The 15339-nt window shown below is 40.8% G+C and overlaps 1 protein-coding gene across 3 annotated transcripts in view; it reads left to right on the top strand.

Moving 5' to 3' along the window:
* The first annotated feature begins 9712 nt into the window (after positions 1 to 9712).
* The window catches only part of WFS1 (wolframin ER transmembrane glycoprotein), a 30246-nt gene continuing 24619 nt past the window's right edge, over positions 9713 to 15339 (top strand). The window contains exons 1-3 of one of the 3 annotated variants that reach the window (XM_054065631.1): positions 9755 to 9839; positions 11497 to 11577; positions 11942 to 12139. In XM_054065631.1, the coding sequence (XP_053921606.1) occupies positions 11947 to 12139 (193 nt within the window). In that variant the 5' untranslated portion in view covers positions 9755 to 9839; positions 11497 to 11577; positions 11942 to 11946. Of the gene's footprint in view, positions 9840 to 10218; positions 10488 to 11496; positions 11578 to 11941; positions 12140 to 15339 lie in introns of those variants that run through there. The other 2 variants (XM_054065630.1, XM_054065633.1) reach the window with 2 other exon arrangements.

Here is a 15339-nt window from a genome sequence, read left to right as displayed (position 1 = left end):
TCAGTGGCAATTTTCTCCTTTCAGTGAATAATGGGTCTGAATTACTTGCCATTTAGTCAATACTAGCTTCTAGCTTTACCAAACACTTTTGGTCTTCACCATTCTGTATTTTTTTTTCATCTAAGCAAGGAAATGAAATAAACACCTATTGTGTCAGACACATAAATAATGGTGGGGCTTAGAGGGGTTTGGGTGTTTTTTTTCAAGTCTCTTCATAGCGAAAGAACACTTCATAGCAAAGCACTACTTTACAGAACTTCTCTGATAATATTTAAGTGATTTTTTTTTTTTTTTCACCGTATGCAGGCTAAGAAACCTAACTCCATAGAATCATAGAATCACCTGGTTGGAAAAGACCTCTTGCATCGAGTCCGACCATTCCTATCAACCACTAAACCATGTTCCTGAGCACCTCGTCTATCCGTCTTTTAAATACCTCCAGGGATGCGGACTCCACCACCTCCCTGGGCAGCCTCTGCCAGTGCCCCATGACCCTTTCTGTGAAAAATTTTTTTCTGATGTCCAGTCTGAACCTCCCCTGGCACAGCTTGAGGCCATTCCCCCTTGTTCTGTCCCTTGTCACTTGGGAGAAGAGCCCAGCTCCCTCCTCTCTACAACCTCCTTTCAGGTAGTCGTAAAGACCAATAAGGTCTCCCCTCAGCCTCCTCTTCTCCAGGCTGAACAGCCCCAGCTCTCTCAGCCACTCCTCATAAGACTTGTTCTCCAGCCCCCTCACCAGCTTCGTTGCTCTTCTCTGGACACGCTCCAGAGCCTCAACATCCTTCTTGTAGCGAGCAGCCTAGAACTGAACACAGGATTCAAGGTGTGGTCTCACCAGTGCTGAGTAGAGAGGGAGAATAACCTCCCTGGACCTGCTGGTCACACTGTTTCTGATACAAGCCAAGATGCCATTGGCCTTCTTGGCCACCTGGGCACACTGCTGGCTCATATTCAGTCGGCTGTCAACCAGCACCCCCAGGTCCTTCTCTTCCGTGCAGCTCTCCAGCCATTCTTCCCCCAGTCTGTAGCGCTGCATAGGGTTGTTGTGCCCCAAGTGCAGGACCTGGCATTTGGCCTTGTTAAACCTCATCCCATTGGTCTCGGCCCAGCAGTCCAGCCTGTTCAGATCCCTTTGCAGAGCCTCCCTACCCTCCAGCAGGTCGACACTTCCTCCCAGCTTAGTGTCATCTGCAAACTTGCTGAGGGTGCACTCGATGCCTTCATCCAGGTCATTGATAAAGACATCGAACAGGACTGGACCCAGCACTGAGCCCTGGGGAACACCACTTGTGACTGGTCTCCAGCTGGAGTTAATTCCATTTACCACAACTCTTTGGACCAGACCATCCAACCAGTTTTCCACCCAGGAGAGTGTGCGCCTGTTCAGGCCAGGGGTAGCCAGTTTCCTAAGGAGAATGCTGTGAGAACTTGGCAACGCATTTCATGGAATCGCATGCATTATATCTATACTGTAGATCACATCTATCGTGTATATCAAATAACTAGCCTTTAGATCCCATTGCTTTCAGCAGAATCAATGAATAGTCACCAACTAATTAAGTAACTGAAAACGAGATTTGAGAAACTTCCAGGAGGAACCTCCTGTGTTTCAGTTTGTGCCCTTTGCCTCTTGGCCACCACTGAGAAGAGTCTGGGTTTTTTTACATCCTCCCATCAGATATTTGTAACCATCAGTAACATCTCCCGGAACCTTCTCTTCTCCAGACTAAAAAGCTCCAGCTCTCTCAGCCTCTCCTCACATGAGAGATGCTCTGGTCCCATCTTTGTGTCCATCCACTGGGAAGTTTGGAGTTGGACACAAAATTCTAGGTGTGGTCTCAGCTCTCTCACCTACCTCGATAGGTTTCTAACCTATTAGAAACACATGAAAACTTAAACTGGTATTAAATTTCATATTAAATAGTTTTTCATTATATACACAGATAAAACCAGCAGCTATGTTTCATAAGCTGTTATATCAAAGGCAATATCTTGTGCAATTCCTTACACTTTCCTTAGAGTGAAGCAAAAGCAATATCCTATTACAACCAATGTTATAAATTACTTTTCTTGGTAGTTTGAAATTCTGTATAACTACAGTTGCCTGTGTTGATACCATCTTTTCGTACAGCAGCTTTTTCTTTATGACAAGTGTAAGCATTCAGGAAAAAAAATTAAAATGGGCAATTTATGTGGTGACACAAGATGCAATATGGCAAAAATTCAGAAAGTACAAGAAAGGATTCTGATCAGTTCTGATTTCTGAGGTTACAATGACATACATGGTTTGGAAATACTTACAAAATTTTGTGCACGTACAGCTCTTCGTGAGGGAGGACAAATTACTTTACTTGTGTAGGATTTGTGGAAATCATTAAATTATCAGTATATTGCTAGAACATAGACTTCTGCTGGCTTAAAATGTACAAAAGAACTGTATGTGAAGTGTACCAAATTACCTCAGTTCTTAAAAGCCACCATAGATTGTACTCTATGAGCAGAAACAGCCATTTATTCTAAATTGTTTCCTTTGTATAAGAAGGTTTGTAGTGTTTGTCTCCACCTACTTCCTTAGTACTTCCTACTTGACCAATTAGATCATGTCCTTTCTACTCCTGTGAAGACCATTTTGGGCACTTATGTCTTGTCATGTATTATCATGAACTCAAGAAATTAACTGAGAACATTCCATGCCTTTGTGTGACAAGACAGTGACAAGACAGGCAACGATTGCATATCTACTCTTGAGATACCACACTGGTTGGAACTTTTAGTTTCCTCAGACATGCCCCTTTTTTCTTCCTGGAAACCTTTCAATGAGAAATTTGAGGGTTTTTCTCACTGGTCGAGGAACTTTGCGTGCTGTCATACCAGTTACTCTAACTGGGCAGCAATAAGTCTGGAGATCCTGAGTACATGGAGTTCGTACTGCTGGTCTAAGCAGGTGCACAGCTCTGCAGGTGAAGTATTTTTGTAATGAGTTGTATAAAGATTGCTGACCATGTGCAGAGCATCTGAAAAGTGAGCATACAGCAAATACACTGCTTCTGCCAAATGGGAGTCTTACAGTGCATGTCTGCAGACATATTTTCCTCCAGAAATACTGGATAGGAATATAGCAGTTGTACAGCACTTGCAGAAATACATCTAGATTAAAAATGTAAAAAGGGCATTTAATTTGTAGCTGGAGATGTGAATTTGATCAGTCTAAATTTTAGCTAAAATTGTGAGGCCTCCATGAGGTTGGAGCACCCACTAGTAAATTAGCATTTTGTGCTGTCTGCTCTCTCTGGTTTCATCAAAAGGCAAATTTAAACAATTTCAGATTCTCAGCAACCAAGTGGAATATGTTACTAGCATTTATATTGAAATATATGTTAAGAATCTAACAATGAATATTGCCCAGCATGCTGCAGTCTGTTCCCAGTTACAAAGGACTTTTCATAAGTGCTTGTACCTTGAGAGGTCAAGGAAATGACATTTTCTATCACCATCACTTTATTATCAATCCAAACTGTTTCCCCTCTAATTAATATCTAACATATAGTTCTCCCACCTGAAACATAGCAAACACTTTAATGAATGAAGAGTGTTATTGCCACCTGGTGGGAGCCTTGTGTCTATGGCTTAGACATAATTGTGGAGAGGATTGTGAAGATATTGAAACAGCTCAAGATGACCAAAACCATCCTGCGAGAATACAGATTAACTACATTAGGCACCATGAGAATAATTAGATGATTGCATTTTCTCTGACAAAACAGCATTATTAAAGAGCTGCAATCTGTCTCTCTTCTTAATGTCAGGTAAAGTCACTGTTAAAGTTAGTAGATCCCGCTGCTTTCACGTTAATCAACAGTATAGGAGAATTGGCATGCATAAATAAAATCTGAACAAGCATAGTGAAATATATAGTAGAAAAGTTGTATGTAAAATGTTTGGGGAAGATAAGAACCCAAAGGACAAAAAAAACCAGAGGTCTAAATCCATGTTTCGAATTGATTGAACCCTTAATTATTTTATGTAATTGACAATAATGTGAACTTTGCAAATAACAGTTTTGAAATTCTATATTTAATAATGCCTTAACACGTAACTTCCTTTTCACATTTCTGTCAATGTGCTTGTATTCAAAGCTTTAAAATAAGTGGCCAGCCTTTTAGGCAGGAAGCAGTGAGATTTGGATATTTGTTGACATGAACATGATTTGAAAGTTTAATGACTGATGTGAGTATATGAAGTTCTCCTAACTGAAACACTGAAAGCCACAATATGACGGGATTTGATTTGACATATATAGGACTAACAGCATATGTTTGCTCAGAAATTTGATTTTTAATGTGACAGTTTTGCACATTTTTCAAATCTTAATTAAATTCTACACAATCTCCATTACAGAATCCTTTACATTAAACATAATTTATTCAGAGATTATTTCCTTTTGAAATGTGGGAATATGTGTACAGCTTCAGTTCTTAAGTCTGGGATTAAATTAACTAATTCCACAGCTAAATTCCCTTTAACCGTCAAATTCCAGATTTTTAACACTGCCAACAATCAGAAATATTCCTTGCTAACTTATTTTCTATAATGATCTGCTCCACTTTCTTCTTTTCTCCTGCAGTTTGGATGAAACTGAACAGAAAACTCTTTGCTTTAGAGGTTTTTCCTAATCCATTCAAAGTGTTCATTGCAAAAGCAGGGAGGAAGGTTTACCTAATATACATGGGTGGAGAAAATGTATGCAATATATTGAGGTTAATTCATAACTATATTGGGGCCAATGTTTGGAGAATGTCTACATTTTACAGCGGTCTTTTTAGAAATTCTTGCATCCCTGCATTCTGATTTGTATCTCTCCTGCAAACCCACGACAAGGCTGTACTTTAGAAAGTAAAAGCAGTCTTTGAGAATGCTGGGAATAACCTACATCACACATTGTTTTTTTGATAAAGAAAAATCTAAATCAAATTCCACAGAAATCATGCAAGTTTTTAGAATTATTTATTTATTTAGTATAGCTGGGGGCGTGTTTGGGGGTTTATAGTTTCCTGTTCATGTTTTGCATGCTTGTTTAACCCATGAAGCCGTCTGTCATGTAAACAGCTGGTACACATCTGTGTCCCTTTAAGCAGGTAACAGTACCAACACTTAAAATATTCTGAATGTGCTACTTTGGATGGCACCAAATAGTTTCATTCCTTCACACTAGAGGTCACTGTGAGCAAAAGATTATGCTTGACTTGCAAAGGAAAGAATACTAATGGTTCCATTTACAGAATTAAATTTGTGGCATGCTTTCCAATTTGAAAGATTGATGCAAACTCATCTGCATTAAATATGTTGTTTGAGGAGGACCACGGTACTTTTAATGCAACCTCATTTACTTGCAAACTATTTGCAAACTGCAGAGTAAGAAGTTTCTTCTATCAAGAAATCCTCAGTGCTTAAATACGTCCAGCTTAATTTTAGATGAAATTGCACCTCTGGCGCCACGCCAAGCTGATGAGATAAGAGTTCCATACTTTGTTGATACCTGTTGCTGGGGGGTTTTGTGTATAAACGTTCGAGGTAGTATTCCTTCTCTCCAGAAAAACTGTCCTGTTTTCTCTAGACCGTAGCAGAACAGAACAAGCACAACTTTGATTCAGGTGCAGCTTCAGGCATTAAAGAGCCAAGTCTCATTTATATTGTTAATTAGCAATGAAATCAGTAGCTGACTCAGAATGAAGTGCAAAGAATAAGCAAGAACAGTCAAGGAAGTACAAGAGGAACACATTCCCCTGTATCTGCTCTTGGAAATGCATCCAAGCCCAGGACTGACCTCCTGGGCTGCCGTGTCAGATCTTTGCAGCCTTACTTAATTATCACCTGCATTAATCTGGTTGTATTTGTGCCTGTTTTAAAAAGCTTTTCCTCTTTCACAGTGTGTGTCCATGATTAGAAAAGGTAGCTAAGAAATAAGTGCAAACCTGAACATCTGATGCCATGTAAGTCACCTATGGCATCGGTATTCATGAAAAGGAAAGTGTTGACCCTTACCTAACAGCTGAGCAAGCTAATGAAAGAGTGACAGTGTTGCTTTTTTATATAAAGCAAAGATGATGAATACTACTTGCACACAGCCACCTAAATAGTATTTGGCATAGGGACAGTGAAATAAAGAGAAGTTAAAAGAGCAGCAGACAGGGAAAAGTGCTCATATTATCCTACACACTTTTAGCAGATGAAAACAGATGCTTATGCAAAAACTATTAATACTCCAACCCTGAAGTGACAGAAGCATATTTAATATGCAGATCTGGGAAAAGGAGTCTTTATTGCCAATTTTCACAAAACTCAATTCCAATTTTTATCTGCCCACTTTCCTGTGTTTGCCTTTGTTTCCTCCCACTCTCACCTTTTATTAATTCTTCCTCCCATGCGTCCATCTCAAATGGTACTAACATCTTAGTTGCTGACATCATGTTGTTGATTCTCCATACTCTGTCTATCATCTCTGTATGCTTAACGTATTAAGCTCTTTATGAAAAAAAATACATGTTTATACACTCTCTTTATAGAAAGGTCTGTTCGCAGCTTGGTCCTTAGTCTAATGAAATAATAGTAACCAGCAGCTTACCAGGTATGCTGAGGCTTCTATTACATTGGTTTTATGCTAATGCAATGCTTCCATCAATTAAATTATACTGTTAAAATGGGTGTAACAGAGTAAACAGCAAAGCCTATTATTTTCAAATACCAGCTTTTCTCTTAATTGGTAAGGTGGGGCAACAATAAAAGATGATCTTTGAGACGGCTATTAGTACAGGTTATTTAGCATCACATCATTAGATGTTTAAGTATATTTCTAGAACTCATCAATGATTATATGGAAAAGCAGTTAATTTCAGCCTATATCTCAGTACTGCACCTAAAATGTTCAGGCAATCATTCTTATTACATTTTATCATATCATGAGTAAATATTTACAGAAATCAGCTAAAGTCAACAAACCACTCTGCAAGCCTACAAAATATTTGTAAAAGGATTATTGATTCTCTGATGCAGAAAGAAACTGGTTGAACTGCAACTGTTTTTATTTTGTTCTCATTGCAATAGGATTTGTGTTTAATCTGGGCTCACAGGAACCTTATGCAGTGCTATGAGGGAAAGTACAAAGTCCTGCACCTGGGGAGTGCAGATACACGTACAGATAGAGGCTGGGGGCCACCCAGCTGGAAAACAGCTTGGCAGAAAAGGACCTGGGGGTCTTAGTAGGCACCAAGTTGAACGTGAGTCAGCACTCGTCCCACAAAGAAGGATAATGGTATCCTGGGATGCATTAGGAGTGCTGCCAGGAGAGAGGTGATCCTTCCCCTCTACTCCACATCAGTGAGGCCACACTTACAGTGCTGGGTCCAGTTCTGAGCTCCGCAGAACAGATATGGATAGACAGAGAGAGTCTAACAAAGGGCTACGAAGATGATGGAGGGATTGGAACATCTCCTCTATGAGGAAAGTCTGAGAGCTGGGCCTGTTCAGCCTGGAGAAGAGAAGGCTCAGGGGGATGTTATCCATATTCTATAAATACATGAAAGAAGGGTGCAAACAGGATGGAGATTGGCTCTTTTCTGTGATGCCCAGTGACATCCCCAGAGGCAGTGAACACAAACTGAAATAGGGGATGCTCTGTCTGAGCACTGGGAAACACTTTTTTACTGTGAGAGTGACAGAACACTGGTAAAGGTTGCCCAGAGAGGCTGTGAAGTCTCCATCCTTGGAGACACTCAAAAGCTGTCTGAACATAGTCCTATGGAACGAGCTGTAGGCAGCCCTGCATGAGCAAGGCGGTTGGACCAGATGACCTCCGGAGTTCCTTTTGAAACTTAACCATTCTATCGATTCTATGAGGCATGGTATATAACTGAAATGAAAAAAAAGTGTTGCAATGAAGTTATTACAGTGGTCCCGTGTTTCTTCTCTGTAGCTGTAAAAATTGGCAAATGTGGTAATGGCAAATGGGAACTAAACATTTGTGATAAAAGTGTAAGCCAATGTAGAATTAGCAGAGTTGATAATGGAAGCTGTCATCATGTCTGAGACAGGTTTACTCTCAGTAATGTTATATGTATTTATATAATGTGTACATGACTATATACAGTGTGCATGACAATTCACTTACTGCAAAGGTTTAGCCGGACTTTTCTTAAAAAACAACCTGATCAAGTTCAGCAATGACACTAATGTGCATCTTCAATGAAAGATTGGCCATAAGCAACCACAGAATGTATCTTACATTGAGTCTCACTGTTAAGTAGGACAGTAGTCAGTGTGGCAGTTTTAACCTTGAACTGAACTCTGGCTTATGCCATGTGTGACTGTGCCTTGTGTTGGAAAGCAGCAGGCACAAGCAGCAGGAGTGGCTTTATTTTACATTTCCTTTTTAGTTACTTTTCTATCTACCACCCTCATTTCCACCTGTTCCATAAGCAAGTTACATCCGTTAAGCACACCCACTAAATATCAAATCAATTGTACAGAGTAATATCTTGAAGGAAATGTGAATAGCAGGGGGAGCAGATTGCAGCAGTAGAAGTTTGTCATATCTGAGTTAAGTCATGTCAGTCTAAAAAAACAACTAAAGAGATAACACAAGGCAGGCTTTGTATGTTCCTGATAAAACTATATCAGTCTCAGACTGCAAATTATATTCATAAAAATAACTGTGCTTTTTCCAAATTTCATCTTAATTTGAAGTAAACAGAAGCTTAGCTTCATTTTTGTTGATATTTATTTTAGGTAAAAGGAAGAATTTTGTTACGACTTTCAAGGCAAGCAAATAGTAATGATGCCAGTGACCACAATTATTTTGATTGGAGATTAAAAAACCAATATAAAGTGGCATCAACAAGTAGGATATAACCAACATTTTAAAAATAAAACATATTGTAGGTCCCCATGATCTATTGCAAACTTGGAATTTGTGAAAATCAACCTAAGTGGCTAAATTACTCGTGTGAACAGCTGAATCTTGAATTTATTCTCCTGTTTGGAGTTTGTAAGGTTGGACCTTATTGCTCTCTACAACTACCTGAAAGGAGGTTGTGGAGAGGAGGGTGCTGGGCTCTTCTCCCAAGTGACAGGACAAGGGGGACTGGCCTCAAGCTGTGCCAGGGGAGGGTCAGGCTGGATATCAGGAAAAAATTTTCACAGAAAGGGTCATGGGGCACTGGCAGAGGCTGCCCAGGGAGGTGGTGGAGTCCTCATCCCTGAAGGTATTTAAAAGACAGGTAGACGAGGTGCTCAGGAACATGGGTTAGTGGCAGAAAGGAATGGTTGGACTCGATGATCCAAGAGGTCTTTTCCAATCTGGTGATTCTATGATTCTACGATTCTATGCAGTTCAGAATAACATTAAAATTAGTAATAGAATATACGTAAAATTTCTGGGAAAGTTTATCCATATGCCTGTAAATGGGAAATCTGCTCTGTGCCAGCTCTGGTCTCGCTGCACACGATGGATGGGGATCGCTTCCTCGTGCTGCGCGGGCCTGATTAAAGGCTGCTCGCTTTCTAACCTCCAAAAGGAGCCGCAGAGAGTTTATTTGCCGGCATTCTCGGTGTCAGCTCCCGCCTCAGCGCCGGGAGACACGGGTTTAGCGCCGCCCCCACCCCTCGCGCGCACGGGCCCGGGGCAGCCGAGGGCTCGGGCGGGGCAAGATGCGGGGCGGGGCCGCGCTCGGCTCCGCCGCTTTCCGGCGCTCCTCCCCCGGCCCGGCAGCGCTGGCGGCCTCCGCGGGGAGCGGCCGCCGAGGGAGCGGAGGGGGCGCCCCGGGGACCTGGTCCCGCTGGGCTCGGTGAGCGCCCCCGGAGCGAGGCGCGCGGGTCCCGGGCTGCGGGGGAAAGAGGGTGTGGGGCTCTGCCGAACCAGCCCGGGACGCGGAAGCCTCGCCCTGCCTCCCGCTTCCAGGCTTTTTTTTTTCAGGGAAGATCCCGAATCTAAAAGCTGGCTTTGCTCTGAGCCCGCGGGGCACTTGCGGGGGGCACCTCCCGGGCGAGGGCAGGCTGGGAGAGTTGGAGTTGTTGAGCCTGGGGACGAGAAGCGCCCGAGGAGAGTTTATAGCGACCTTCCAGTACCTGAAGGGGCTACAGCAAACCTCGGGAGGGGCTGTTTACAAAGACTTGTGGGAATAGGACTGGGGGGGGGGGGGGGTATAAACTGGAGAGGGGCAGATTTAGACCAGACATAAGAAGGAATCTCTTCGCTGTGAGAGTGGTGAGGCACTGGCACAGATTGCCCAGGGAAGTTGTGGCTGCCCCATCCCTGGAGGTGTTCAAGGCCAGGCTGGAAGGGGCCTTGGGCAGCCTGATCCAGTGGGATGTCTCTTCCTATGGCAGGGGGGCTTGGAGCTGGGTGGTCTTTAAGCTCCTTTCCAACCCAGACTATTCTGTGATTCTGTAATTGTGGGGACGGAGCAGGTTATTCCTGTCTCACGGACAGCGAGGTAAGTGCTTTCCTATTCATTCACGCGTGTTGGAGCGCTGCCCGAGTTGCCTCGCTCCCTTTGCTGGACGGGTCCGCCCCGAGAAACGGGAGCCTCCCGGTGCGACCCATCCGCTGCCGCCGCTGGAGCCTCCGCTCCGGCGCCTCTCTCTTCCCAAGCGCTAAGGTCAAGTTTAAGACCGGGTGCAAAGTAACTTTTGTGATTGTATAATGGTTAAAAATACTCATGTTGGTGTACTGGGAAAGTATTTTAATCTCTGTGTTTTCCTAGGACTCTTTGAAGGTTGAACTGAGCTGTATTCCGTTTATTTATAACTTGATGTAGAAACGTAATACAGAAATGGATTTACTTGTATCAGTAAGATGTCTTGTGGTTTATAGGAGCTTGTTTTTGGCAATAGAGTTGTTTAAGTTGTAAATAATGTATTTAATGATGGTAACCTTGCTGGTACTATTAGTATCCTGCTGTGATTTTAGTGTTCATTAAGGAGAAGTAGTTGTCAGCCGTGTTAGGTATTGTATCTTTGAGTTTGACTATACTGCTTTCATGTTACAAGGGCATCTTTAGGTCATTATTCCTAACATACAGAATCAAAAAACATAGTTTGTAGCTAGAAGACTTCTACAGTGTTCCTTGGGAATTGCTTAACTTCAGGGAAGTTGCTTTTGAGCAGAAAGAGTTACTACTGTGTGTCACACTGTGGTAGTGTATGTACCTCGCTGGTTTCTGTCTTATAAAAGCTAAGCCTGCAGTAAGCATGCAACTGGAAACTACTGATTTGAGGTATGTTTTACCTACAGAACAGCGGTCCCCTCCATTTAGGGGAGGGTTTGCAGTAGAAACAAAAAATCTTCTCTTTTAAGGAAATGTAAGGCCTTCCTCCCTGCTTACTGATTGTTTTTTTTTTTTTTTTTTTTTTTTGGTATAAATACTATTTTCTATAAAATTGGATAGTGGTAAATATCCTTTTTCTTGTTATCTTTCTTTTCTTTCTCTGTCACCTGACTAGGTGGTGGCTGTGAACCAGGCAGTTGACGTGGAGTGAATTTTTCTATCATTACTGACATGTCAATACTGTTCTGAAAAAAAAGTTAGTGTCTAGTCTTTGCTTGTGTAAGAACACTAGGTTTAAATAATTTATTTATATGTGCTATTTACAGGACTGAGTCATTAATTTTGGCATTTATCTACCCTTGACAGTTATTATTTAGTTAGGGGAAAAAGGCAGTCACTGTTCTGGCACAGTGCTATATATGGTCAGTCTCATTCAACAATATCTGCTCATGCTTGGAATTACTGAAGAATGTGTAAATACATCTTGAAGTTGCTATCAGGATTCTCGCACTTTTCTAGGCTCTTTGTTCAAATGATTATACAAATACACTAATTCAAAATTTTTACTCTAGTTTTATATTGTAACCTTTCTATCTGATAATTACTCTCTTCTTCTCTAGCTAAAATGAATTCAGATCCTGATCTTCCCTCAAGTTTCTCTCACCCCCAGCTGCATCCTGGAAGGTCCCAGCTAAATGCCACTGCAGTGGACCATAGTGAGAACAAACAGAAATCTGGACCATCCTCAGGAGACAGAGCAACATTTTCTTCTTCAGGTCCTGGCTACACCCATAGCAGAGAGAAAGCTGAAAAAATTGGTAAGTATGAAAGCAATTTTTATGCAACGTTGGTTTATCTTAAACACTGGAAGATTATTGTGTGTATGTGAATTCTAAACTCTGTTTAAAGAGATACTGTGAAGAAGAGAAATAAATTTCTCCAATTTCTTTTAATCTGTTATTATGGAATATTTAATATTATTAAATATGTGAATATCTGCATGGCATGTATCATATGCAGCTGAGCTCTGCACATAGTTCAGGCCAAAATTGTGCCTGTTGTTTGTATCTAATTCAAAATTGACTGTTAGAACCCTCTGGTTTTGTTCTTTCTACAAGGCATGTTTCAGATCGAGAGTTTTTGCATACCTGAATTTCTAACATACCTCAGTGTATTATTACCAGCTTTGTCATCTTGCCCACCTGTAAAAGAATTCAGAGATGATGGAGAACTTACACTTCTAGCATTAATTATATGATTATTACTTTAGGATCAGTGCTAACAGTTGTTTTTTTCCTTTCTTCGTTCTGTAGTTTCTTAGTATGCTTCAACAGGGAACGAATAGCAACGATATTAGGATGGATATGGTATGGAGTTATCTTGGGCTTTGTTATAATAAGATTTGGAAGAGGAAAATAGATTTCTGTTGTAGGTGCCTGCATTCATGCAAGATTCTGAAAATGAATAAGGGCTATCGATCTAGTGGTGTTTTGCACAGTGCGTCTGTCAGGTGTTCTGTAGATGATTTGAAGACTTTTCTTATTCCCTGTAAATATTGGGCTTTTAAAATAATACTGAGTTTTATCTTAGTTCTCTTTACAGGCCTGTGTATTTACTAATGATCCCTATGCAGTTTGGTATTAGAGATGCTTTTGTTTATGTCCCTATAGAGGAGTACTTTGGAGCATTGATGTATTTCTTCATTTCATTTCTGACTTTTTCCTGATGACTTTAAATCTCTTCACATGAAAATCTTCTTAGTGCCTGGTGCCACTGCCATCGCCCTTTCCATCCTTGTCTTAATACACAACTATTTCATGCTGCAGTTCGAGCTGCTGTTGCCATTGTGTCATGCTGGAGTCTCCAAGATTTTAGTGGATTTAGATAACAAATGTGTTTAAGATCATGTTTCTTCATCTAGTGTTTTATTCGGTTTGGTTTGGATTTATGTCATTTGTCATAGTACTGTTTGCAGGACTGAAAACTTATGTAAAAAAAAAAGGGAAGCATGATTTTTCTTTCATCTACAGCAGCATTTCTCATCAGAACTTAAAAGTAGGGCTTTTAATTGGACTTCAGGAAGAAGCAGAAATGGAGAGAAGTACAAATTCAGTCATGTATTTGCGTATGGAAAACAATATGAAAAAAAAAGTGATGTTTTAAACAGAAAACTGGCTCTTCAGTGATTTTCAAAATATTTGAACTGACAGAGAAGGTATTCCTTAGCGTCACTGTAGTCTTCACCAATACATAGCATTCAAGTTGCTGATAGATCTAGAAAAAGTGAAGTATCTGAACACTTAGCTGTGATGTGGTGTGGTTTTATGACGGGAAATATGCACTAGAACAAATGTTGTGGAAAGGTCTCAGAAGATTAGGAAGTCAGCTGCTTTGAATTGTGACTATGTGTCACTATGATAATGACTAACTCTGAATGAAGTAAAAGAGAGCAGAAAATACTGGCACACTGCTGTGGAGAAAGGTATCTCAATAACTGTTAAATATATAGAACACTCCTCTTTAATGGTGACAAATATCTTGCACAGAGTTCTACAAACTTAAATTTGTAACAGAAGTAATTTAAGTTTTAATAGATCAGCTGTGATTGCTATTGGAGAAATGGAGATATAAAAAGTCCATCTCAAATATTATCTTGAAAGGCGATTTTACCTCAAGCCTATCTACCACATGCTCATGTGTGCTTCCTGCAAATACGATTATCCCAGTCTGCATTAGAAAAAGCATTGCCAGCAGGTGAAGGAGGATGATCTTTCCTTTCTACTCAGCATTGATGAGGCCACACCTGGAGTGCTGGATCCAGTTCCGAGCTCCACGGTACACGAGACACGGGCAAACTGAGGAGAGTCCAACAGAGGGCCACAAAGATGATGAAGGGACTGGAACATCTCTCCTGTGAGGAAAGTCTAAGAGAACTTGGACTATTCAGCCTGGAGAAGAGAAGGCTCCGGGGGATCTTATATAAACAGCTAACCAGCTGGCTATAAACACCTGAAGGGAGGATGCAAAGAGTATGAGCCAGGCTCATTCCAGTGGTTTCCAGTGGTTTCTGTGAGGTTGACCAAGAGACATTCTTGGAGATGCTCAAAAGACCTCTAGGCATGGTCCTGGGCAACTGGCTCTGTAAATGCCCCTGCACAAGGCATGAACAGGGGGCTTGGACCAGATGACCTCTAGAGGTCCATTCCAAACTCAACTGTTCTATTGATTTTTTTTTTAAATATTCTTTCCAACGTGTCTGTGCTTTTTGTTCCGGTCTCTGCTTATATGCATTGTGTTTAAGGCTATAGCAGCAACGTGAACATTAAGTAATTTATTTTCTGGAAACACTCCTCTTCTTCCTCTGCAGCATTATCCATATCTGGCAGAATAATCCAGCAAATTAATGAATGCCTTGGCAGTGACTCACTTGCACTTAAGCATACATATATCCTCAGCTGCAGACGTTCTTCATTTGGATCAAACTCCTGTATGATAGGGTTTTTTTCTTAGCAATTTTTTAATCTGTCCTCTGCTGATGTATCATTAGGTAGTGTCTTTGTTATTCTTTTTGTTATTAATTTCACAACAGGGAGTACCTGTTCTTTGATAATTTGTGTAAATCAGATCTGGATTAAATGAAAAAAAATATTCAGTTGTTGAGCTCGATGATTTGTAGATGTTCTTTTTGTTGATTTATAAAAGAATAGGAAGGTATTCCTATTTCTACCCAAAGCTGTTGCATTCTCTAGAAAACTTCTACCTATATACGTTATTGGCTTTTGTGTATGTGATGTAATCGAATGAATATCGGTATTTCAACTCTCATACTTACATAGTTTTTTTAAAAAATTGTTACTTTTTCATCTATGTTCCTGGACAGGAAGTTCATTAGTGAGCAAAGCATATACACTGTTAATTAGGGCTTCTGAAATTTTACAGCCATTGAGTCATCAGTATTCATGTAAGCAAATTACAAGAGAGTTGCCAGTTGCTTAAATAAATGTTCTGCCATTATTTT

Source organism: Cuculus canorus, chromosome 4 (genome assembly GCF_017976375.1).
Source record: "Cuculus canorus isolate bCucCan1 chromosome 4, bCucCan1.pri, whole genome shotgun sequence".
NCBI classification, from domain to species: Eukaryota; Metazoa; Chordata; class Aves; order Cuculiformes; family Cuculidae; genus Cuculus; species Cuculus canorus.
The sequence above is the reverse complement of the archived record's forward strand: the minus strand, read 5'-3'. Positions and strand labels throughout refer to the sequence as shown.